At 46.7% G+C, this 23252-nt stretch overlaps 1 protein-coding gene across 12 annotated transcripts in view; it reads left to right on the top strand.

Moving 5' to 3' along the window:
- NIN (ninein) overlaps positions 1 to 23252 on the top strand; it is a 97575-nt gene that overhangs the window by 16803 nt on the left and 57520 nt on the right. For 6 of the 12 annotated variants that reach the window (XM_013056068.2, XM_004738754.3, XM_004738753.3 and 3 more), the window contains 3 exons: positions 3002 to 3083; positions 12978 to 13067; positions 14611 to 14771. In XM_013056068.2, the coding sequence (XP_012911522.1) occupies positions 3002 to 3083; positions 12978 to 13067; positions 14611 to 14771 (333 nt within the window). The remainder of the gene's footprint in view (positions 1 to 3001; positions 3084 to 12977; positions 13068 to 14610; positions 14772 to 23252) is intronic. The other 6 variants (XM_004738756.3, XM_013056061.2, XM_045069341.1 and 3 more) reach the window with 1 other exon arrangement.

Raw genomic sequence — 23252 nt, 5'->3', positions numbered from 1 at the left:
GGGTTGTGTGATAAGCAGTCTCTGTATAAATGAGGCTTTACTGGCTCAGAGGCTGGTGTGTTTCTAGGAGGCCTAAATGTCCCTCAGATGTGGTATAACGAAGTCTTGGAAGTTGAATGGGATTAACGTCCAGAGTATATGTACCTTGGTCATTTTTCAGGGTAAGATTGAGGTCCATAGACTCCTGGGCGACCTTCACAGCTCATACTCACTGAATTGAGCTGTGTCAGGACTAGATTCAGAAGGGCTCTTTCTGGTAGCCTCTGCCAAAGCTTAGGCCTTCAGAAGACTCAGCAGAGACCCTTGAGTGAAGCGTAAAGGACTCAAAGTTCTCAAGGCTAGTTACCTTCCTTTTGAAATAGGAGCTCTTTCTGTCCATCTCACAGCTGGGAAGGAGAGACAGTTTTCCTTCAGGCCCTTCCCATCAGTATCCTACAAGCAGAGAAACCCCCAAACTGAGGTCCCTAAACACAGCATGATGAATACGTCTCTCTGATTGGGGGGGCACCTGTCCAGGTCTTGGTGGGGAGGCAAGATCCCGGCTGTCACCATGGCCCCTGGCCATCCTGGTTACTCTCAAGGCTTTGCTTAAAAATGTGGCCATCTGTCTGTACAAGTCGAGGAAGCAGTCATGCTCTATACCGATTGGTAGTAACTAGCATTTACCTATCGGTAATTAACTACACCAAGTGGCTTTACTACCACTTGCTGAGTACCTGTTAGGTCCCTGGAAATTCTAGACACCTCATGTAACTCTCCTTTGGATTTCCTCCTGCCACTGTGAGGGAGGTGCTGTTACAAATCACATGAAATAGGTGCCGTGCACTTGACACGGCCGGTGTCCGGGCTCCCCGTGCCATCTCTGGAAGATGCGCCCTGTGGTGGCATGATCTCGTCACTCTTGTTCGCTAGGATAGTGCCCAGCCCGTAGCAGCTGCCCACAGATATTTGTTGGATGGGTCATAAACATTGTTAGAGGTGGGGCGCTGAGTCAGCCTCTGCCTTCAGCTCAGGTCGTGATCTCAGGGTCCTGGGATTGAGCCCCACATCGGGCTCTCTGCTCAGCAGGGAGCCTGCTTCCTCCTCTCTCTCTCTCTGCCTACCTCTCTGCCTACTTGTGATTTCTGTCTGTCAAATAAATAAATAAAATCTTTAAAAAAAAAAATTTTTTTTTAATTGTTAGAGGTCCCCATTTTTACACCTGAGTAAACTAAAGCGCAGAGACGTGAGTTGTTGAGCTACAGCTGGCAGGGTCGGATCCTGGACCCGGCTGGCTCCAGCGCCGAGCCTGTGCTCCTAACCCTCCTACTGCCCACCCTAAGGGGAAGGGATGGTTCTAGTAGGCAGTGGTAAATGCCTGGCAAGTGTCTGAGATGGGAGAGCCCTTGGGTATGTGCTTGCTGTTTGTGAACTGGCTGGTGCTGGGGAGACTGCCTTGCCCTTGGAAACAGGAGCCGGGATGCCCCAGTGCCTGAAGCCCATGCTCAGACTTTGGGGCAGCAGCAGGACTTGGCCCTCTTCCCTCCTGCAGGCTCCTTAGTCATTTGTCCCTTTCAGTCTCTTAACCTTCTGTTGACTGCTGGGCCCTGGTTCTCTAGCGGATGCCCTGCCTCCCTTGATAGATTGCCTTTTTTTTTTTTTTTTTTTTTAAGTGGGAGAGAGGAGGAGGGCAGGGGCAGAAGGAGAAAGAGACTTCCAAACAGACCATCCTCTGAGCACAGAACCTTACACGGGGCTCTATCTCACGACCCTGAGATCCTGACCTGAGCTGAAACCGAGAGTCGGATGCCCAACCCACTGAGCCACCCAGGCCCCCCTGCCTTGACAGATTCTGCTCTGTCTCCACAGAGTATGTTGTTTTTTAGTCTATACTGGCTAAAGGAACATGATTTTAGAAAGTAATGGTAAGTGATGAAAATGGATTTAGTAGAAAAACCACATATACTTGGGGAGAATGTGGTGAATTGTAAGCATATACAATTTTATGATGTAGGAACCTCGATGGACTTCTCTCCCTTGCATCGGTTTGCGTGGATAAGACATGCTTTCCTTTCTCCACTGTTTAGGTAACTGACGAAGTTTGCTGCTTTTCCCAGTATAATTTGGCAGTGTCACTGTCACCTATATTCCAACTTCTAGGCAGTATTTTATAATGATGTCCAAAGAGACCCATAGCAGCACAAATATCAAATCGACTGACTTCTGTATAAATATACTGGCTTCTGTATAAAGAGGTGCCCCGTTATCAAATGAGAAGGAATACCATCTTTCCCTTCTGTCCCCTGGTGAGGTCACATAAATTTAAGTTATAGAAGAATACACTTGGCCGTAAAGAAAATCATGTTACCCCTTCAGCCACAGCCATATCTCAATTCTGAGTAATTCCTCCTTCTATCAAGGTAATTGTGTGTTTAAAAATTCAAGAAAATGCTTCCTAAGGTTCCTTTATTCTTTGTGTTTGCTATTGATTTCTTTTTGTTTATAGAATCACAGGGGCCTTGGGCGATAAATATTATATACCTGCCTCAGGCAAGACTATGCTCAAGTCATCCTGAAACCGTTGCTCATTCTCCTCTAGAATGTCTGAAGAGATGGCATCCTGGGGGCATTGTTACACTGGATCATTTACTTGGGGAGTTTTTCCTAAAATCTCACCTAACCTCTTTCTCTTGTGATCTTGCTCAGAAAAATAAAAGGAGTTGAATTCAAAACACATCTTTTCCTGAGTTTATAAAGAGGGTTTTGCTCTATAGCTTTCCCCCTCAGGGTTGAATAAATATTGATGTTGACTTTAGTGTTTATGATGCTGGGGTGTCAGAAATGATCAGCCCACTTTGCCTTCAGTGCTTTACAGAAATGAAGAAAGGGGAACAAAAGCAAGTTAAGACTCACTTCGAGGCTGTCAGGTTGCTACCTAATGGTTCTGGTACCTTGAAGATGGATTTACTTCCTTAAGGCTGTGGAAACTATTTTGAATTTATTTTTTGCTATTTACTTTTAGGTACATTTTGACCAATTTAAAGAAGCATTAATACTGATCTTGTCTAGAACTCTGTCAAATGAAGAGCACTTTCAAGAACCAGGTAAGGGCCCTGACTCACTTTTCTTTTCTACATTCCCTTTTAAGAATTGTCCAGGGAAGAATCCAGGGACCTTGAAGCATGTCTATGAAAGCTTGGGTGTCTGCCTTTTACAGATCGAACAGTTATTTTCAGTGACTTGTCTTCTGATATTATCCTAAAAGCCTTGCAGCTGTTGAACTCTAAAATGAGGCTTCCCTACCACAACAGTGTATTATGGAAGAAATAATTGGATTGTTCCTAGGCAATATGTCAGATGGAGCGCCTGTAACTCATTCCTGGAATGAGCAGAGTGAAGGCGGACCGTGCCTCCTGCATCCTACTTCCTGTGTTCATGGAAGGATCTGAGTCGGGGGTGGGGGGAGGGGTTTTGCCTGAAAGAAGAGTCATCAATCTAAAGATAATCTTATTTAGTCCTAGTAGGTGGATAACTCTCTGCTATAGACATTATTGCATTATATCATAATTGATAATATCTGTCGCCAGTGATAGTTCTTGTGGGCCATGTTGTTCATTTTCGTATTTTCAGTGTCTAGGAGAATGCTTCACACATAGTAAATATTCAGCAAAGGTTAAAAAATAAAGAACTTAACATTACACTTCACTGATTTTTTTTTGAAAGCACCATAGATTATAAGACATTATTTTATGTATCTCTGTAAAGAAACATCTTTTGCCAGTTATATTAGTAAAACACCATTGATTGTAAGATTTATCCTAAAGTCAGTGTTCAAATGTGTGTGGGGGAGGGTGTGTGTGTGTGTGTGTGTGTGTGTCTGTCTGTCATAGGATCAGTGAAATATGGTGAATATTTAAAGGAAAGTCTGAACAGGGTTGAAATTTGTATTATAATTCAGTCCCGTTTTATCAAATCATTGATTGTCAGATTTAGGCTAGGGCTTGGCTATAAGGAGCATGAGGGGATTTGGGGGGTGATGAAACTGTTTCAGATCTTGATGGTGGTAGTAGTTAGAGATACTAAGAGTTTTTCCAATCCATAGAATTGTGTGCTGAAAGTGAAATACTGTGTGAATTGCACCTCTATAAATCTGCTTTTATTTTTATTTATTTTTTAAAAGATTTTTTATTTATTCATTTTTTTATTTGAGAGAGAAATATCACAAGCAGGCAGAGAGGCAGGCAGAGAGAGAGGGGGAAAATAGGCTCTCCGCTGAGCAGAGAGCCCGATGCGGGGCTCGATCTCAGGACTCTGAGATCATGACCCAAGCTGAAGGTAGAGGCTTAACCCTCTGAGCCACCCAGGTGCCCCTATAAACCTGCTTTTAGAAAAGATGACATAAAAATATAATCCAGTTTTTGAGATTGAGGAGAACTCATTAACATTTTGTCACTAGAACGACTCAATGTGACCTATTTAGATAAAGCACTTTCATTTCTTCACTGGTGATCTAGTTCTTCACTCTACTTTCTGGAATGGTTAAGATTTGTGTCGTATGTATGAACATTGCGTTTAGCAGTGTTTTGGACCCCAGACTGAAGTTCCCCTTTCTGCCTAACGTCACCACCTCTAAGAAGGTTATCATCAACTCTGAGGCTTGCCAGCGCTCTCTAGAAGCCTGCAGTGAGCCTGTGGGGGAGGTTATTGCCTTCTGGAGATTTTCCAGACCACTAATAGAATTTCTGTAGATAACCACTGCTGGAACATGGGCTTCTGTTCTCAGGAGGTCTCACATTCTGTTCGTATTTTTACTTATTTATGGCGTCTTTCATCTTGATAACAATAGGGGAAGATCCTAGGGACCTGAGTAGAGCTATGGTGACATCTCCACATTTTAGTTCATGAGAGCCTCTGTAACCTCAGAATCCAGTTTGCTTCTCTTCTGCGTTGATCCCATGCCTTTATGTGGGTTTGGAATGGGCAGTCCTGCCAGTAGTCCACATGATCTCTGTGCTGCTCTTTCCTCAAAACCTGTATGGTCACCTGCCAGAAAAAGGTCATACTAAATGTGCCAGTTTATGGTGACCCCAGATGTGAGGAGTACCTCCTAGAGCTGCTCGGTGTTGGGATCTAAATAATAGGATGGGGAAGGTAGGCAGAGGCTGGCTGAGCTTGGTCATAGCCGGGAAGTAACATTTACAAATCTGGCTCCAGATGGTGGGCTTGGAGTTATGGGTGTGCCCCACTGCTGTGCAGGTTGAGACCGTAATTTGGACAAGTCTTCCAGGAGAACACACAGAAGGGGTTTTATCTTGTTGCTGTGTGCTCCGTCCTTTGGGGAGGCTGCAGCAGACCTTTGGGAGAGAGCCGTCCCAAATCAGCGGGGTGAAGCAGCCGAGCACCTCTTGAGAGCATTTTGTACAGCATTTGTGCCCGCCTCACCCCCCACCCCCGCCCCGCAATGCCTGGCCTGCAGGATCAAAGCTAGGATTGAGCCAGCGCCTTAAAAGAGTGTTTGATCTCCTCGGAGCCAGTGAGTCAGCCCTGCCTCCCACACTCCCCACTTTGTGCCTGGGCATCTCTGCTTTTTCTGTCCCTGGCCCATCTCACTCTGGCCCCTCCAGTTGTTCCTGGGGATCACGCAGTCCATTCCACTGCAGCATCCTCCCACCCACTCGAAAATGTGATTCAGCCCCCACAGGCTGACTGGCTTGGCAGGCAAGCGACAGAGAAAGAAGGTTCAGGACTCAAATGCCATATCAGGAGTCCACCTGAGGTCACCCCCTTCTTCTTCTGTATGAAGATGACTGTCCCCTAAATCCTAGACCATATTCCTGTAGGGCTGGAGAAAATGTTGGCATTTTCTTCATGAGCCCACCAAGGCCCGAAGAGACACGTGGCTTCGTCGAAGTCTCACAGAGAGTGGCAGAGGGGGTCGCTGCCGCCATGTCACGGGGGGGCCTCCTCCTCTCGAGGAAGCTCTGGTTTAAGAATGTCAACCCCCAGATGGATGAGCTGGGGGCAGACCCAGTCCTCAGTCCGTGCAGCCCAGCCCCAAGGATTCTGACAATTGGCCCGAGTCAGCAGGAAGGACCGAAAAGAGCAAGTTTCACCTGATCATTAGTGACAGGAATGCCTGTGTCTGCAGCATTCTTTGGCTTTTCAGCACTTAATTCATCTTGTACCATAAGGGCCAGACCTGTGGTATTTTTGTCTTGTCTTTTGTAATCAATGGACCAACTAGACTTTGAGAGCAAAGACTGCCCTTCATCTGTGGAAGGTGACTGAAAAAACAGGGCCACAGTGCACAGCCTTTGAAACGGAATGGGTCACAAATGGATATTTTGTAACACCCGAGATTTTTTTTTTCCTTAAAAATACCGGATGCAGTACCAGACTATAATATAGAAAGCCCAGCTTGATATGGTGGAAAGGCCCTCGAGCCAAGACTTACAAAATACCAGCTCTGCCCCTCTAACTGGGTGGCCTTCTACGTCACCACCTCTGTGGTTTTCAGTCACCTCAAATGTGAAAGAGGTTGTACTGGAAGATACTTAAAATCTGTTCAGCTCCAGGATTCAGTCATGTCACTCTGAATATCTAAATGACATCTAAATTCGTGAAAATGGCTAGCTTTGTGTTTCTGTCAGATTCTACCTCACATAAACTGACACTGTGAAGTCCTGCTTGCTAAGGACAAATGCCTAGCGGACCTCATGCTTTCACGTTCCTCTAATAAAAAAGAGTTATTTATAAATTAAACAAAAATGAAGCTTTATTAGAATTTGAGAGGATGGGTGCCTGGATGGCTCAGTCAGTTAAGTGTCTGAGTCTTGGTTTCTACTCAGGTCCTGATCTCAGGGTGGTGAGATCAAGCCCCATGTGAGGCTCTGGGCTGGGCATGGAGCCTGCTTAAGATTTTTTCTCTCCCTCTCTCTGCCTCCTCTCTCTGCCTCTTCTCTCGTTCTCTCCCTCTAAAGAAAGAAAGAAGAAGAAGAAAAAAAAAGAATTTGAGAGGAGATGGAATTAAGTCTTTATTTCATAGACTTGAGTTCTGCCATTTATAATTTCTCTGAGGTACAATTTCTTTATTTTTAAAGGTAGTGTGATGATTTTTCATACTAGATGATTTTCAGCATCTGTTTTACTCTGATAATTTATGATTCTAAGACTCTTAGAGAAGAGTTTTTCCCCTAAAACCAGTAACAACAAAATGAAAAATGCTGATATTGAGATAGGGACAGAAAAATGGATTGGGGATGTAGGGAGTTATTTGCAGATTCCTAATTGATTAACACCAGTGACTAATTCCTTCATATCTACATGCACAATTTAATTTTTAGACTATTTTCCCAGAATAAGAGAGGGACAAAAGCTTAATTATTGGTTATTTTTTCAATTTGCTCTGGCTTTGGATTATAGGATTTTTGTAATGGAAATGCCGGCATGGGCTCTACGCCGTATGGTATCAACATACCGTCTGGGTCTGTTCTCCAGAGATTTTATCCTTGTTTGATGCATCTTGCATTAGATTTCTGTTCAGTAGTAGATGTTAGAAAGGAAGATGTTAGCAAAGAAAGCAAGCCCTTTCTTTCACCGATATACTTACTGTAAAAATCTTCCCTTTGTTTACCTGGGGTGGGAAAGCTCAGATCTGCAAAAGCCAAATCATGAAGAAAATAAGACTATGCGTGGTTTTGGTGCAGCTGACTCTTTGATTTTTTAGATAATATTCCTAATTCCAGGGGCTGCCCTATTTTAAATATTTTTCTTATATCTTGAAGAAGCTATAACAATAAACAGATACCTCTTCATTCACTCACCAAGTTTGCAGTGAAGCAGGTCTTATGGCCAGGCATCGGGCTGGAGGTGGTGTTTGCCACTGTATTCAGAGGCGTTGGGCCAGGCGCCAAAGTCTGGCCAAGGGCTCTGTTTTTAGGAGATGGACACACAAATGGCCCAAGAGTTGAGTTCTGTTGTGCTCTGTCTGGTTGAGTCAAATAAGTAAGAACTTGGTTCCTTGTTCCCATGTTGTCTATGAAGACCAGAACAATGGGGACCAGAACATTTTTCCAAAAGTTAAAGGCAAAATAAAATCACCACCACTACCATCAAAAAAGGAGTGAGGAATCACTTCCTAAGGTCAGGGGGAGCTGGAAACACTGCTGGTCACATAAAATGATAGGACCTTCTTGGAATTATGTGAAACAATGAAAGGGCACCAGAAACTATAAAAATGCCTTTGGCTAATCAGTGCAGCTTACAGATTTTATGCTATGGAAATATTTATGGACATGCACAAAGATGTGTGTTTAAGGATAGTCATTTGAAATAGTGGGAAAATATATATCAAGCATGAATATTTGATAATGTATAGTTAGACAAATTGTGATGTGTCTGTAATCAAAGAATAAATAGCAATTCAAATGTGCCAGAGAAGAATGCTCGTGATAATTTTACTAAGAATGCTTGCTTTGATGATCTTGCATGTGCTTTATTTTCACTAAGGGCAGGAAGGCATGTTTTTTTTTTTAAACTACATCTGTTGTGCAAAAAACCCAAAATACTGTTTTGAACAAAACCATGGACTCAGGAGTTGTGCCAGTGTTGTAAGTTTGTGTTTGCTCCAGAGTTGGAGAAGACTTCCAAAGCAGGGACATGAAGAGGAGAGTTAGGGAGTCTTAGCATCCCTCCCATATCAGGTAATGGGGAAAGAGGTGACAAGAAAGAAAATTCAGGCAAGAATGACACGGACGGGACTCCAGTTTCTGAGATGACAGACTGGATCACATTATGTGTTTGCCGCTAGTCTTACCCATTGCAAAACAAAATGAGGTTAAGGAAGTTTGCTGCAGGTTTGGGGGCCGTGGAGTCTCTGACTTTGCTCCCCAGGCTCAGCGCATTGGCTCCAGGCCACTGTTGGCCCCACAGAAGTTGGGGGGCGGGGAGGGACCCCATGGGGTGTGTCTCGAGCTTCTGGAGCACGAGCTGCCAGACAGAGCAGCGACCTTGTCCCCCTGAGCTCCTGTCGATTTCATTTCCAGATAAGTAGGCTAAGCTTTCATGACATTAAGTACTTCTGATCTTTGCAAGGACTGAGGGTTCTGGTCCAGGTCTGTTTGAATCAAAGGCCAAGCTCTTTCCATGAAGCTCTGCTGCCCTAGAAAGGATCACAGCCCAGCCCGGTTGGTAATTCTACCAGGTAAAATGCTTTTAGGAAAAGAGGACCGTGATCGTTACAAAGTCAGGTGCTATCAACAGTGTGGGTGGCACTGAATTCATAGAAGAAAAGGTTCCTTGAGAGTTGGGCCAAGCAGTGACTCGAGAGAAGTACATCATGAGTTGACCTGGAACAATGGGGAAGATTCACTTAAGTGAATATGAATTCTCAGCCTCTTCCCCCAAGGCTGCATGGCCTTCCAATAGAGATCCAGCAGGCGGACACCCCAAGAGAAGGCTGGGGAAACAGTCCTGTCATCGTTAGCGACTCAAAGTGGTTTTCTGTGGATCTGCAAGGGCTTTAGGGCTCCACGGATCAGCTAGTCAGACTGTGGGTTACCGGCCATACCCTTCCACCATCCTGGGCATCCTGGGGAGATGCAGACCTTCACCTCAGAGCTTTCTTCCCAGGTAGGGTTAATCAGAGCCCCCCTCCTCCATTAACTTTGTGCCCCAAAGCACCTGTGCTCCAGCAAGAACCATCAATGCAGACTGGTGGCGACCATTCCTGAAATTCTGTCACCACATTCACTGAAAGCCCCGGCTGAGCCCCTGCATCTTGTGTGCGGATTCCAGGAGAGAAGGGTAGCTGCGGAGCAGGGCAGCTGCGGAGCGGGGTGCTGGCAGCTAGGGAGCAGCTGCCCTGGAAAGGGCCGTATATATGCACAGAGGTGTGGAAGAGACGACCCTGCTGGCTGGTGACCTCCCACGGAGGCAGAGAGCACGCAGGGAGGCGGAAGGAACTTCCGAAGGCTTCCCCAACGTGTTTATGTTCATTCTCTCTTGGACTCTCTTCTCCCCTTCCCTCCTGGGGACATCCCCCTCCTCACCCCTTTCTTCTTTCTACCACTCCAGCGCACCTCTGCCCTCCTCCTCGGACCCCCGCTACACTTTGCCCTGACTTCTGATCCCCTCCCCATCTGTTCCTCTTGCTTCCCACCCTCCATAGGCCTCTGGGTCCCTGCCCATGTCCTCCTCCTCTCTCCTCACCCTCTCCCCACTTGCATCTGTCCATGTCTCTCTCTCCCTCCCTCTGCCCCTCCTTCTTTCTCCCTCCCACCGCCCACTCCCCCCGCCCACTCCCCCCGGTCTTGGTCTCCTTTTAATTCTTTCTCTTCTCTCTCTCTTACTTAGGGTCAGGTATGGGGTTGCACTCTGCGTCATGCGCGTGTAAGGGTGTTCACAGGAGGCCAGGAGGTAGGGATGAGCCATGGGGTTGGGTGGTGCTCATTTGCTGCCTGACTGCCTTCACCCAGGGAAGCTTCTTGCGGCCCCTTGTCCTGAGGGTTGCATGTGCTTCGTCTTGGACTCCTTATTTTTAAATGAGTTTCAGGAATCCCATGAGCTCAGCAGAAATGTAATACAGGGGCCCCAGACTGGCGTCACTCCGTGCCGAGGGCCTGTGGCTTTGGAAGGGGCTGCTGTCCTTGGGGACTACTGTCCCAGGCTAACTGAATGGGGCAGGAAAGGAAGGAGAAAACAAAGGTCCATACAAGTGTTTAAAAATAAGAATATCAGCACTAAAAAGACAGAGCTTCCTTCTTCATCTTGGAAATATCCTGAGGTCAGTTTTGGGAACAGGGAGGTTTAAATCAAAAAGTGATACAATATCCATAAAGTGATAACATATCCATCTTATCCCTCAATAGATACAATACAGTACTTTGCCTGTGAACTTCCACTTGGATCCTCATTGTATTGCCCTTTGGCCATTGGGAGGGCAGAGCTTCCAAGGGGAGACCTCCACCCCTCAGGCTGCAGTAAGTTCAAGAAGGAGGGGTGGACAGTCCCTCCTTAATGCTCAGCTAGAGTTGAGCCAGGGAAGGCAGTCGAGAAGGGTGGGTGGGTGAGTGTCTGTGGTTTTCCCTGCCTGCAGCTGGCTTATCCCCTGAGTGGTCATTCTCACTGACTCTGCATTTCAGTTTTCCTTTTATTTTAAGTGCAAGACATATGGTTACAAGTCATGCATATGCGTGCTGGTTCATCCTGATTCTGGAAGGTGGACATTATCACAAGTCTGGAGTTCCTCTCCTTGGGACAGATGGGATATGGAGTAAAGAATGAGGTGTCTAGCATCCAGATTTTGTTTCCTTGCTGAGGCTGGGAGAAATGGTATTTCTTTAGTCTTTGGAACTCCCCGTTAAGATCTTCCTCCCCTTCAACTGCTCTGTAGAGACTGTTGGTTGGTTCTGTGTTTCTCTAGCAGTCTTTAGGGAAGTGAATCAGGATTTCTCTGTCCCTTACTTATAACCAAGTGTTTGGTTTATGGCATAAAACCCAGATCATCTCATCTAAGTCACGTAGGACTGCTTCAAAGCCACCTTATTAGGGCTGGTGCATTTCACAAGAAATTCTCCAAGGATGGGGTCTAAGACTCCTCTAGGCAGTCTGGGCTTGTCCTCCTTTTTTCAAAGACCATTTTTACTTTTCTCAAATAGGAGAAACAGAAAACTGAAAGAAACAAAAGTGACTCTGAAGCTTGGCAGTCCAGGCAGAGTCATAAATAAGTGTTGAAGGAAATAGACGCTGAAAGTTTGGCAGTCCTTTATGTATTGTTTGTTTCACTGAAACAAACAATAGCCCTCCTTGGATCACGTGATTGGAGCAGTCACTTACCCTTATGTTAAAGAAAGCTGTTTGACCTAAACGATTTCATTTCTAAATAAATCAAGCTACACCCTATTATCTGGCATAGATAAACTTGTTCTGTGATGGAATCTTGAAATGTGTGTCTTCCAGCTGGATGCACTTATAAAGGACAGAAACTTTGCCCCCAGGCTGCTGTTGTGTGAGTCTCTCTTGGGCATGGTATGGATGGGGTAGAGCATTCTTTAATTTAGGGGTTCAAGAGTGTCTTAACGTTCATTTGGTGGGCTGCTGCTGTGGCCTTCTAAAGGTCTGGTTGAGATTGGTGAAGAAAATCATAGTTTTCAAATGTTTAACACACGAACAACTGTTGTCCATGAATGTTCTCTCCAGATGTCCTTACTTTTGCTCTCTTCACTACTTAGCATGTAAGTACAGTGATGCTCAGGCTTGAAATAGAGATGTGAGTATGTAAGTCAGAGAAGTAACTGTTGATAATTGGTTCAGTTAGTCTTTATTGGTCACAGAGATGGTTTCAGAAATTTGCTATCAGGTCACATGAACACCCCGTTCTTCCTCTCTGTGGGCTGATATCTTTAGTATCCCCAAAGAGTATACAGCTTCATAGAGTTCTCTAGAAATTGACTTTGTGATGTAGTTACATTCTGTTAAAGATGCTAACTTATAGTTTGCTCAAAATTACTACAATAATAAAATATGAAATAAATTTTTTTAAAAAATACTTGGCAATGCTAAAATAGATAAAATAAACGCAAACCTCACAGGGTTCCTAATGGCTCGCAATCCATTACCTTCTGTCCCCTATCCAAATCCACCAGCTGCTCCCCACATATCTGGGGAGTTATTTCCCCCATAGGTGGGCTCTGAAATAAATCCCAGTTGTTTTAAGCGGGTCAGTCCCCTGTCCCACCAGTCTTTACCTCTGTAAAAGACAACACGCAGCGAGAGCTCCTCTGTCACTCCCATCCCGAGACCACCAACCTTGTCACATTGGGGACATGTCACGTTCCCGTTTCTGACATCCTAAGTTTTTCTTTTCATCTTTTTCAACTCCCCCCGGGTCCCCTCCTCACCCCCCCGCAAGGTCACGAATGGTGTATCTTGTCTGCCAGGAAAATTTAAGAATGTGTACTAAATTAAGGATGGTTCTGCATTGCCTCTTGTCTGACCAGCATCTGTGGGGGTCAGCTGCCAACACGTAGCTCGGGTATCTGGGCCGCTCCTGAATACGCGCAGGCTGACCCACTCTCTCCTGATGAAAGGTACCTTCAAGCATGCATGTGATTTTTCAATATAAATTGCGTCTGCTTAAAGCCTCTCTGTGAGAGAATCGCTCAACCAAATGAGATGACTTGGCTGGGACTTTTAAGAAGCTGGATATAAATATCGCTGGAAATTATAGAGCGAGCATAAATACTTCACTCTGAGCTCTGCTGAGCATTTTCAGGATGCTTCTGACCACATCTCTGAAAGCTGAGCTGATACCAGAGGAAGGGCGGGGGAGGTTTCAGGGAAGGGCAGAGTTAGCCAGACGGGATCACCTGGCCTCCCAGGGAAAGGACAACATAATGGCTAACCCTGAACATGGTTTCTGCGGTGGTCAAAGTAGGGTTTCACTCTTCCAGTCCTTCTCTAATCAGCCACGCCCCAGTTTTGATGACGGGTGTCCGCAGCTCATCTGAACATCTGCGTGTCTGAGTTCAGACACATCTTGTGAAGACTGCCCTGTTCAAACAGAACATTATGTTCTCTAGAGAGACCCAGTGCTTTGGTGGATGATAAGAACTGCAATCAAAGCTTTGGCAATCTTTAGTACTTTAATAGAATATCTTATTCTCCTAATTCTGTGCAAGGTGCTAAAAAAAATTTATCTAAGATGACATTGGCATAGAGTGAAGTATTTATTCTACTGCTTTAAAGCTACCCATTGTAGAGAAAGGTTAGCATGCGGTGGCGGCGGTGGTGGGTGACGGTGGTGGGTGACGGTGGTGGATGATGGTGGCGGGTGATGGTGGTGACTGTTGTTCCTGAGACACATTACATCAGAATGCTGAGGTCTTCCTTTAAGGTCAAGAATGACTCTCCCCTTAATGCACGCTCCTTTTTATTTTGTACAACACCGAAATTCATGAAGAGGAGAAAAAAAATCACTTACTGTTTGCCTTTCTACAGTTTTGCATTGACGATTTTATTTTATTCCCTAGGATTTAATTTTATAATGAGATCTCAATGCCAGGTTTCATGTAAGCGATGAGCTGTCATTAATTTATTAGGAGCCAGTGTGTCAGTCTCTTTGTTCTGTCATCCTGCTTGTCTGATGGATCTGAAGGTGGGATGGGTAACAAAGGAGTCACTGAGGTACAGGAGGGGTGTGTGAATACTAACGGTGCTGATGTGGCATTTGGTTTAGCATTATTCTCCAAGACTTCCTCCGACGTGCCTCTGTTGCCCTGTCCCTTTTCCCCTCTCTGCAAGGCACCAGCTTCGTCAACAGAAGAGTAGCTAGGACATCTGACTTTATCCCATTCTTAGTCCTGTCCTTCCCAAGGGAACCCTTCCTTGCCGGCATTGCATCTCTCCCGTTGGAAGCAGGGATGTGCTCGGGGTGCTGTCAGTCACTCAGAATTAGAAGCCGTGCTCTGCATCTGACCTGATGGCTCAGATCCGCCCACAGCCAGCACAACTGGCCAACAGCGGTGGTTTATTTTGGGGCTAGTATAAGAGGCTGCATCTGACAGCTGTGACTGTCAGCCACGGGCTGAGTCTGTCATGTAATGTGGCCTCAACTCTTGTCTCCTCGCCTAGACTGCTCACTAGAAGCTCAGCCCAAATATGTTAAAGGTGGCAAGCGTTACGGACGAAGGTCCTTACCTGAGTTTCAAGAATCCGTGGAAGAGTTTGCAGAGATCGAGCCCCTGGATGGAGAAGCTCGGCCCTCACATACCCCCGCCGGGGACCGCAATGAGGTAAGGAGTCGGACAGGTGCGCCCTCCCCGGCCAGCGGTGGGGACATCCCCACCCACTCCCACGGTGGTGGTGTGGGAACAGGTGAACTGGGGGGGGGTGTCATCGTTTGGACATTCTCGTCTCTGTTTCTTATGGAGAGCTGACATTTCTGTGCCAGCCTTATGTTTATGTGTTTTAAAATTCAATGACTTCCACGTTATCTGGGGTCTGCCACTTTCAGCCCTGCTTGGGGATATGTCTCTCCTCACAGCACTGCCATTTTTAGTTGTGTAAAAAGCTGCCCCTTTTGCCCCCCAGCCCCGGCACCCTGCAGTCCATAAACCAGCGTCCGTGGCAGGTGTGAGAGGAAGGCAGTATGCGTGGCCGTCCTGAGAGCCACGCCTTATCTTTCGTAGCAGCAGAGGACAGCTTTCAGACTTGGTTCTTGTGGCCTCGGCTGTCGCCACAGCTCTCCTTCTTGGGTGAGGAGCGCCCAGGCCCGCCTGGTCCTCCAGCAGCCCGATCTGCCTGCTTTACTCATCTCCCTGCTTTTCCTTGTGCACGTCACCGTCATCTACCCGCAAAGGGGAAGCAGTAGCATTTTCTTTATTCTTTCCTTACGGCTCATTTACCAGCATGCCATTTATAGAATGTGGTCGAGAAGGCCGTGCTGAGCAAGCTCTAAATATTTCTTGCAAATCCCAGCTCCAACTGGGGATGCGAATATTTCACATGTTAACATAAGCTGGGGAAGAGACAGAGTGCCTCAACTTTCTCAACGTGGTCTGTCCATTAGAGGTTGGTAGACGTGCACGTGTGTACGCTCATTGCTGTCTGACGCCCATGTTCGGCTCCTTAAAGCCCGCAGGAGGCTTGCTCCAATAGCGTCCCCAGCAGCCAGATCTCTAGCATCGTCTGCCTTGAGAATGTCCACAAACCCTGAGATAACCGAAAAGAGCGCAGGCAATGAGCAGAAATGAAACCAGCCACAGTCCTGTAATCTAGAAGACACAGGACTGGTCTGCCTATCCCAAGAGGTGGCCACCATGGTTTTAAACACAAGGAATGCGTGGGAACACCTGGGTGGCTCAGTCAGTTCAATGTCTGCCTTTCGCTCAGGTCATGATCCCAGGGTGCTGGGATCGAGTCCCACATCGGGCTCCTTGCTCAGAGGGGAGCCTGCTTCTCCCTCTGCCCCTCTCTGCTGCTAGTGCTTACTCTCTTGCTCACTCTTTCTCTCAAATAAATAAAATCTTTAGAGGAAAAAAAAAAGAAAGAATACTTATCCTCACACCAGAAGTGAAGAAGCAGTGTCAGACATGTGAGTGAGACAAGAGGAAGAAAAGCAGACAGAGAAAGCTAGAAAGACCCCCAGAATGGTGTAAGAGTGTCATGGGAAAGAGGTGACAGCTGAAGACAGAAAAGGCCATGAGAAGCGAAGAGAACACTGCCTGCGATATCACAGCACGGGGCCAGTCGGTCTGGAACAGAAGCTACTTCCCTTCTTGGGTTCAATTTTAAACCCTTTTGGGGTCCCTGTGAGGATTTAGATTGGGCTCTTTCCCCAGCAAAACACATGCACAAAAATTTGGCATATCCAATTTCAGAGATGCAAGTGGTTTTCCTACTTGAGTTATTGCTGTGTCCATAATGTTTATGTTGCTGTCAGGAAGGGTACCATTTTATTCCATAAAGTCTGTATCATAGCCCTAAGTACTGTGGAATGTATCTGAGACACTTCTCTCTGGGGAAGAAATGGTTAAAATCTCTCTCAATACTTTAGGGGATAAGCTTTCATTATATAGAACACACTTTTAAGGCTAGTATCTCTTGTCTCCCGATGACTTTCAGTACCCAAGGCATTATTATTTGGTGGTAATGAATAAAATGACTACTAATTTTTCGATAAGGTAATTTCTAGTTACTACCTGGGGGTACCCAGAAAGTTCTTGGACAGAGCTGATTTTGTTGCTGGCAGCTTATTTCTTACATCCTTGCTTTATCTTCCAACTTCCAGTGAGACTTACTGTTTAAAAGTGAGACTTTTGGGGGTGCCTGGGCAGCTCAGTGGGTTAAGCCTCTGCCTTCGGCTCAGGTCATGATCTCAGGGTCCTGGGATCAAGCCCAGCATTGGGCTCTCTGCTCAGCGGGGAGCCTGCTTCCCCTGCTCTCTCTGCCTGCCTCTCTGCCTACTTGTGATCTCCCTCTCTGTCAAATAAATAAAAAATCTTAAAAAAAAAAAAAAAAGTGAGACTTTGGGCTCATGTTTACATAATGGTAAGAGTTGAGGCCTAGTTTGGGCAAAATCTTAGTAAAAGCGTACATTGGGAGAACCATTTCACACCATGCCAGGTACTTGGCTCCCCTTAGTCTTCCAGGACCTCGTAGATGAGACCTTCTGACACTGTAGATAGATGTTTTAGTACTCAGTGAGCCCTCTCCATGGAACAGCAGATAGAGGCCCCAAAGGGTTCTTTCTCTCCATGTTTGTTCTCCCAGAGGACCCCTACTGACCTGACTTGGCCAGTCCATTGTATCCCGCCTCCCAAAAGCCTTACAGAGGCATTGGATTACCCCCTTTTACCATTTTTTAAATTGCTGAAGGTGGACCCAAGCCAAAGTTCATCCACATGCTTTCTTGCCTAAAAATGAAGTGTTTTGTGAGCTGAATTGAGCCTCTCAGTTCTCAAAGGGATTCCTCTCTTTAAGAGCTGCATGAGTGACATGTTTGGAGTTCCTCTTGTCAACTCTTGTCCTAGCCACCGCCATCAGTCACCCTTGCTGCCTTCACGGATACGTATAGTCCAGTGACGTCGTTTCCTCAGGATGTCGGTCCTACGGCACGCTGTCCTGTCAGGAGAGCGTTCCTGTTTTTTGGCCAGTTTCCACAGAAACCTCGGAGATCTCGGGCCATTCGTGGGCCAACAGAGCTTCATGCTCTGGGTGGCTCGAGCTTGTCCTAGAAGTGCCCTTGTGTCTTTGGGAGTGCCTGCTCATCCTCCTTATGCTAGAGTGGTCCCCACGCAGGAACTGTGAGGAGGAGAACATTCTTAATAACCTGCAGGGTTTGTTTATTCTCAGCTTAGAAGCAGTTGAGAATCTGTCAGGAGTTCTTCACTCTTCCATTGGCTTCTTTTTTCCCTTTGGAAAAGGAGGCCCTTTTGTCTCCTGCCCTTGAGTGTTAAAAATTTATTTCTTGGGTGTGTTTGTTACCAGTGGTTCATACTTCATCTTGGTGTTGCTGGGCAGTCCTGAAGGAGGGAGCGGGGGTGGGGGAGCTGTCTCCTGACGTGAATAATTCACAAGGGGTTGTCAGACGGGAAGCTGGAGATGGGCCTTCTTGGTTTCGATTGTGGGTTTCCTTCGACGCCTGGGACCTGGCTCAGGAAAGGTGAGAACGCTAGCTTGCCATCAGACTGCTGTCTCTGCTGTCCCTGCTGCTCTCAGACACGCCTGATTTTCTCTAAAGTGACTTGAGAATTTTTTGGTGACGATGAAAGGACCTGAACTTGTTGTCAAAAGTTACCTGGAGCAGAGGCCCTTCTGTTGCTATGTAACAGGAGACCAACTTTTGCTCTTGGATGAATCTTTTGTTTTATTTATCTGAGTATGTGGAGGGGGATGGGCAACTGAATGGAATGTGTCACAGACACCTCTGAAAGCTGTCCTGGGGTGGCTTTCTTCCTTCTAGGAACTCCTTCTATAGGGGTAAGTGAGCAGACAATTATCTGAAGGGATAAACAGTAATGCTCCCGCGTGCCCCCCACTTCTTTCTAGGGTTATTCCATAATAGGGAAGTTGCCATGGTTTGACAGTCCATTCCTCTCCCCTGGGTCAGTGGCTCACAACATTTTTTCTGCATCCTTATTTGGGAGGCCTTCTCCCATACGTCCAACCAGAATTACAGGGAATGCGGCACAGTTGTACTTCTCTGCAACTCCTGCCCTCCCTCCCACCCGAGAAGACACAGACACGCAGACCCATGAGAGGGATGCCATTGTAAAGTTTGCTTTCACGCAACTGAACTTATTTCTAATGTAAGTCCCATGGGAAGCTTCAGGCCTGGTTCATTACCTGGAATCCCTCTCACGACCCCTCACGGTCCACCCCCGTGCTGCGCTGCCTTGGGGGGAAATACACGTGGTTGCCCCGGGGGGACTGAATGCTCACCACCTTGGCCTCATCCTCGGAATGGACTATGTGACGATAAACTTTGTTAGGAGGTGCTTTCGATGTGGTAGTTCGTGCACGTTGAACGAATAAAATGATACACATTTTAATCCTCTCAATCCAGCTTTATTCCAGCAATTTGATTCTTTCCTGCTGAAACAGAGAATCTCTTACCTAGCTATGAAGCACGCCTCCCCTGCCATGTGTGGTTCACAAGACCATAAAGCTATCGCATAGGGAAAGACCTAGAATCTTCCTAAATTTTCAGTGCTAGAATGTGTCTTTCCAAATTTCTTTTGGAAACCCCGAAGCAGAATGTGATGATTCACAAATGACAAGTGTCATTTGTCAGACCGTCGGCTGATTGCGCGTTCACCTTCCCATTTAGTGAGTTTATCAGGTAAATGCATTCCCCTTGGGAGTCTGACCGCTCATCTCAGGTGGCATTGAAAGGAAAGTGGTGATTTTTCTTTTCTTTCTTTCTTTTTATGGGATTATTTTCACTCAAGGCGGTTCAGTTGGACATTCTATTCTGAATTAATTGAGACCAACAAAGGGCACATTCTTGATTCCAGTGTAAGATGTGATTAATGAGACCATTTTGGTGGTGGTTTTTGCTTCACGTGGTTAAGAAATAGAAGTGAGATTTGAGGGTCCAAAGAGTACATTCCTACCCTTTTTATATGCACACCTGGCAGTGGCTACTGAAATGACCTTGAATTTTATTTTTGTGTTCTCTTCTCAGGATAGGTGGAAAAGGGGAGAAACAAAACTAATGCCCAGTTCTAGTCTCTTCCTCAGACCTCGTGGGCGAGGCGGTTCCGTGAATATAATTGGGGCAGGGCCACTTCGCTTTCTGCCCTTGTCGAAAACAGGGGACACCTTGTTAACTGTTTTCCTCCACAGGGAGTAAAGCAGGTCTAGTAAGATTATTATCAGGAGCAGGACGCTTTAAACAATGATTTCTTCAACTATAGACAATTGGAGTGTAAGCCAAAACCAGGCAGTTTAAGTGAGGACCTGAGAGAAAAGTGGAAGCCATTTTCTTCGTCTGCTCAACAATGGCCATGCAATCACCGCTTTGTGTCCGGCCTGTGGAGGGAGGGAGAGGAGGGGTGCTGGGGGTTTAAGAACTCGGAAAGGAACAAACCAACCCCCCAAACTGGTTTTACTACCCTACAGAAAACCAAACTTGGCCAAGCAGTGGGAAACTGACTTCTGGTCCCCTTACGTTCATTTTCTTATGTGCATAACTTTGCCGTGAACCTTCATGAATTATTCATTTATATCGTATAGAGGCAATATTTGATTCCGGAGCAAACATGTTAATAACAGAGAGAAGGTCTGCCAAGAACTTTGGTAGTTGAAATGGACCTATTTTCCCCTTCCTCCCATTAGTTTTTCTTGTTCCAGTCTGACAAAGTAAGCAGTCTCGTTACTGATGCCATTTATTCCCATCAAACGATGTGACATCATCAAGATAGGTTTTTTGTTTTTATTTTAATGGAATTCCAGCATTTCCTTTTCTTTTTTCTTAAGTCTATTAGAGCCTTTGGCTATTCCCGGAGATGAAATGCTCATTCAAGATGCAATAGTAGACCACTTGAAAGTGATATAAAGAAGTCCCTTCAAAGCTAATAAGGTATCTCTCATTCAAACACAAACCGCCGCTTTCAGACTTTGAGGCTTTGCCGTCCTGGTAAGCCTTCCTGACTTGATCCCAGAGGGAACTCCTTTGGCGTCCAGCCCCAACCCCCACGTCCTTCCAGGTCAGCAGTTTCGAGTAATGATTCTCCAACTAGAAAATAAAACAGACAACAAATAAAAAAATCAGCAAGTTAATTTTAATGATAAGAGTAACATTTTCCAACTATACCATTAAGTTTATTTTCCAAATGGAAAAGCAGTGTTCCCTACCAACCGAGAACGGCTCTGATGAGTAAGATACGGTGAGCAGATGTGTTTAAAAACCCCTTTCCTTAGGGACTTAAGAACCCAGTGAACCGAGAATACTCCCCAACCTTGGTAGGAGGAGAGACTTAAGGCTCAAATTCTTAAATTCAGCATTTCTTCACCCTGGCAGTCCTGGAGGTGTTTTGACAGTGTAGCAGGACTCCTCTACATGTGTGTGCCGTTAAAAATCCTACATTAACTCCTATTGTCGGTGGTCCTTACCTGTAGCTCTTAATTACTGGTGAAGATAAAGGAGGTGATTGGCTTTGTGGTTGAGGCAGAAGACTGGCAACTGAGCAGCTTGACCTTGGGTTCCCAGCGGAGAGATCAGGGGCTGGGCGGTCAGGCCCTCCACTGCCCGGTGTGCCTTCAAAGGCAGGGCGGCAGAAAGGAACTGAAGTCCCAGGAAAGGTGTCCCTGCCAAAACAGGGGCCCTGCTGGGCGTCCTGGGTTCCCAGGACCTGGCTCAGAGCAAGGGCTTTATAGGCATTTAGAACTATTCGTTACATATTCCACAGATGCTGTAGTTTTGAAAGGTCTCAAGTTTTTGGTTATAGGCACTCTTCTAAACTGATCTCTGTGTGGGTTTTGCCAGAGACTTCCTAAGACAGTCTAAGACACCTAAGTGTGCTGCCTTCGTCAAATGGACATTACAGCTCCATTTGTTTGGGGAGCTTTGTTATCCCGGCAAATTTCCTTCCTCCTTTCTCTAGGCTTGCAAGGCTTTCCCCTTTCAAAAAAAGGAGAAGGGAAAAAAAAAAAAACAAAACCAACACATCTGCTTAAGGCTGCTGAGATCAGTTCAGCCACCTCTGCTGGGAAAGAATAACCCCGTGTGCGCCCCCATAATCGTTTTAATTAGCCATACATTCTGTGGGGCACAGGTCTGCACTGTGGAGCAGATGGCTGGTGGGGGCTGTGACTGGGCTATTGTGGGCGGGGGCCTCACCAGGCCCGCAGGCTACAGATGCTGCCCCCGCCTCAGGGCTGGAAGCCGGGGCTCCAAGAGGCTCAGGCCATCTGCTCTGCAGTCCAGCAAAGCAGGTGGCCCTCCCAAGAAAGCATTCCTGAAAGCAGTTTCTCTGGTGTGGCCCATGTGCACGGGGCTCCCTGGTCCAGCTAGAGGATAGCCAGAACGCCGGCCACAATGGCCCAGGAGATGTGAAGAGGCACAACCCATGCAGTGGGTGTGGGGCTCCCTTTGTCTGCTTTGGGTCGGGTGGTAGGGGGCTGGAGGCTGCTTTCTGTAGCAGCCATCTCAGGGCCCAGCAACCTCTGACCCTCTCCCCTCTGACTGCTCTCAGTGGGGCTGTGGGCCAGCATGCTGGGCACGGTCATACAGAAGCCCCGGCCACCCCTGCCAGCTGTGGCCACCCAGGGGACACTGCCACCCATGGGGAGGAGTCTGGGGGGCCCTGTTCCTAAGTTGAATCACAGATTGACGGCTTCATCACAACTACTGTGTTCCAAGCTGTCATTTCTACAGTCTCTCTTGGGTTTGTTCTGAAAGCGGACACTGGTCTATCAGCTGTGTCTTTTCTCTGCCCTTGTCTTAGCTTTGGACACCCAAATAATAGGAATAGTAATAGTGATATTTATTTGCTTAACAGACACTTAGATCTGAATTTGTAGCAGGCACCGTTTTAAGTGCCTTCCAAGTATATTAGCACACCTTTGTAGGCAGGCATGGTGAGATAATCAAGGCGGGTGGGGAGTTAAGTAACGAGGCCAAGGTTGAACACACCTAAGTGGGAGGAGCATGGAACTGGGGGGGGTCCAGCTCCAGAGCCCAGATCCTTAATCACAACATCATCGTGGCTGAGCTAGTAGCAGTGGCTGACACATCCCAGGTGCCAGGCTCATGCCTCCTCCTCCCCCCGGGGTGGCTCACCAACGCCACCCCCGCCCCCCCGCGCCTTGTGGCTAAGGCTGGGTACTGAGGGCTCCCGGAGTGCCGGAGCAGGACCGAACCCCGTCTCTCCGCTCAGCCCTGTGATCACGTCCTCTACCATTTTGCCTCCAGCTTCTGCAGTCATTGAAAGTCCCACAGGATGATTTTGAAGCATTGATTAATATCCATTTCTGCAGCGAGAGGTGATATAAGACTTCAAGGGAAAAATTAAAAATCCCTTTTCTGAATTAGTCTCGAGAACACATGCCCGCAATTGTCCCTCCCTTCTCTCCTGACTTTTCCAGAGATTTGTGAGATTCTCTCCCTTCCGATGCTCATGGCTGGTCTGTGCCTGCCAGGCTTTTCACTGCACTGGGTACACCAGCAGCAATGAAAAGACCTTGTTCCAGAATGATGCCTCCTTTTATTGGGCTGTTCTAGTAGGCGGATGAGCTCATCACCCCAACCTTCCAACCTGACATCCCCC

The sequence above is a fragment of the Mustela putorius genome, unplaced genomic scaffold, assembly GCF_011764305.1.
Source record: "Mustela putorius furo isolate JIRA1106 unplaced genomic scaffold, ASM1176430v1.1 tig00000129_pilon_pilon_pilon, whole genome shotgun sequence".
NCBI lineage: Eukaryota > Metazoa > Chordata > Mammalia > Carnivora > Mustelidae > Mustela > Mustela putorius.
The sequence above is the reverse complement of the archived record's forward strand: the minus strand, read 5'-3'. Positions and strand labels throughout refer to the sequence as shown.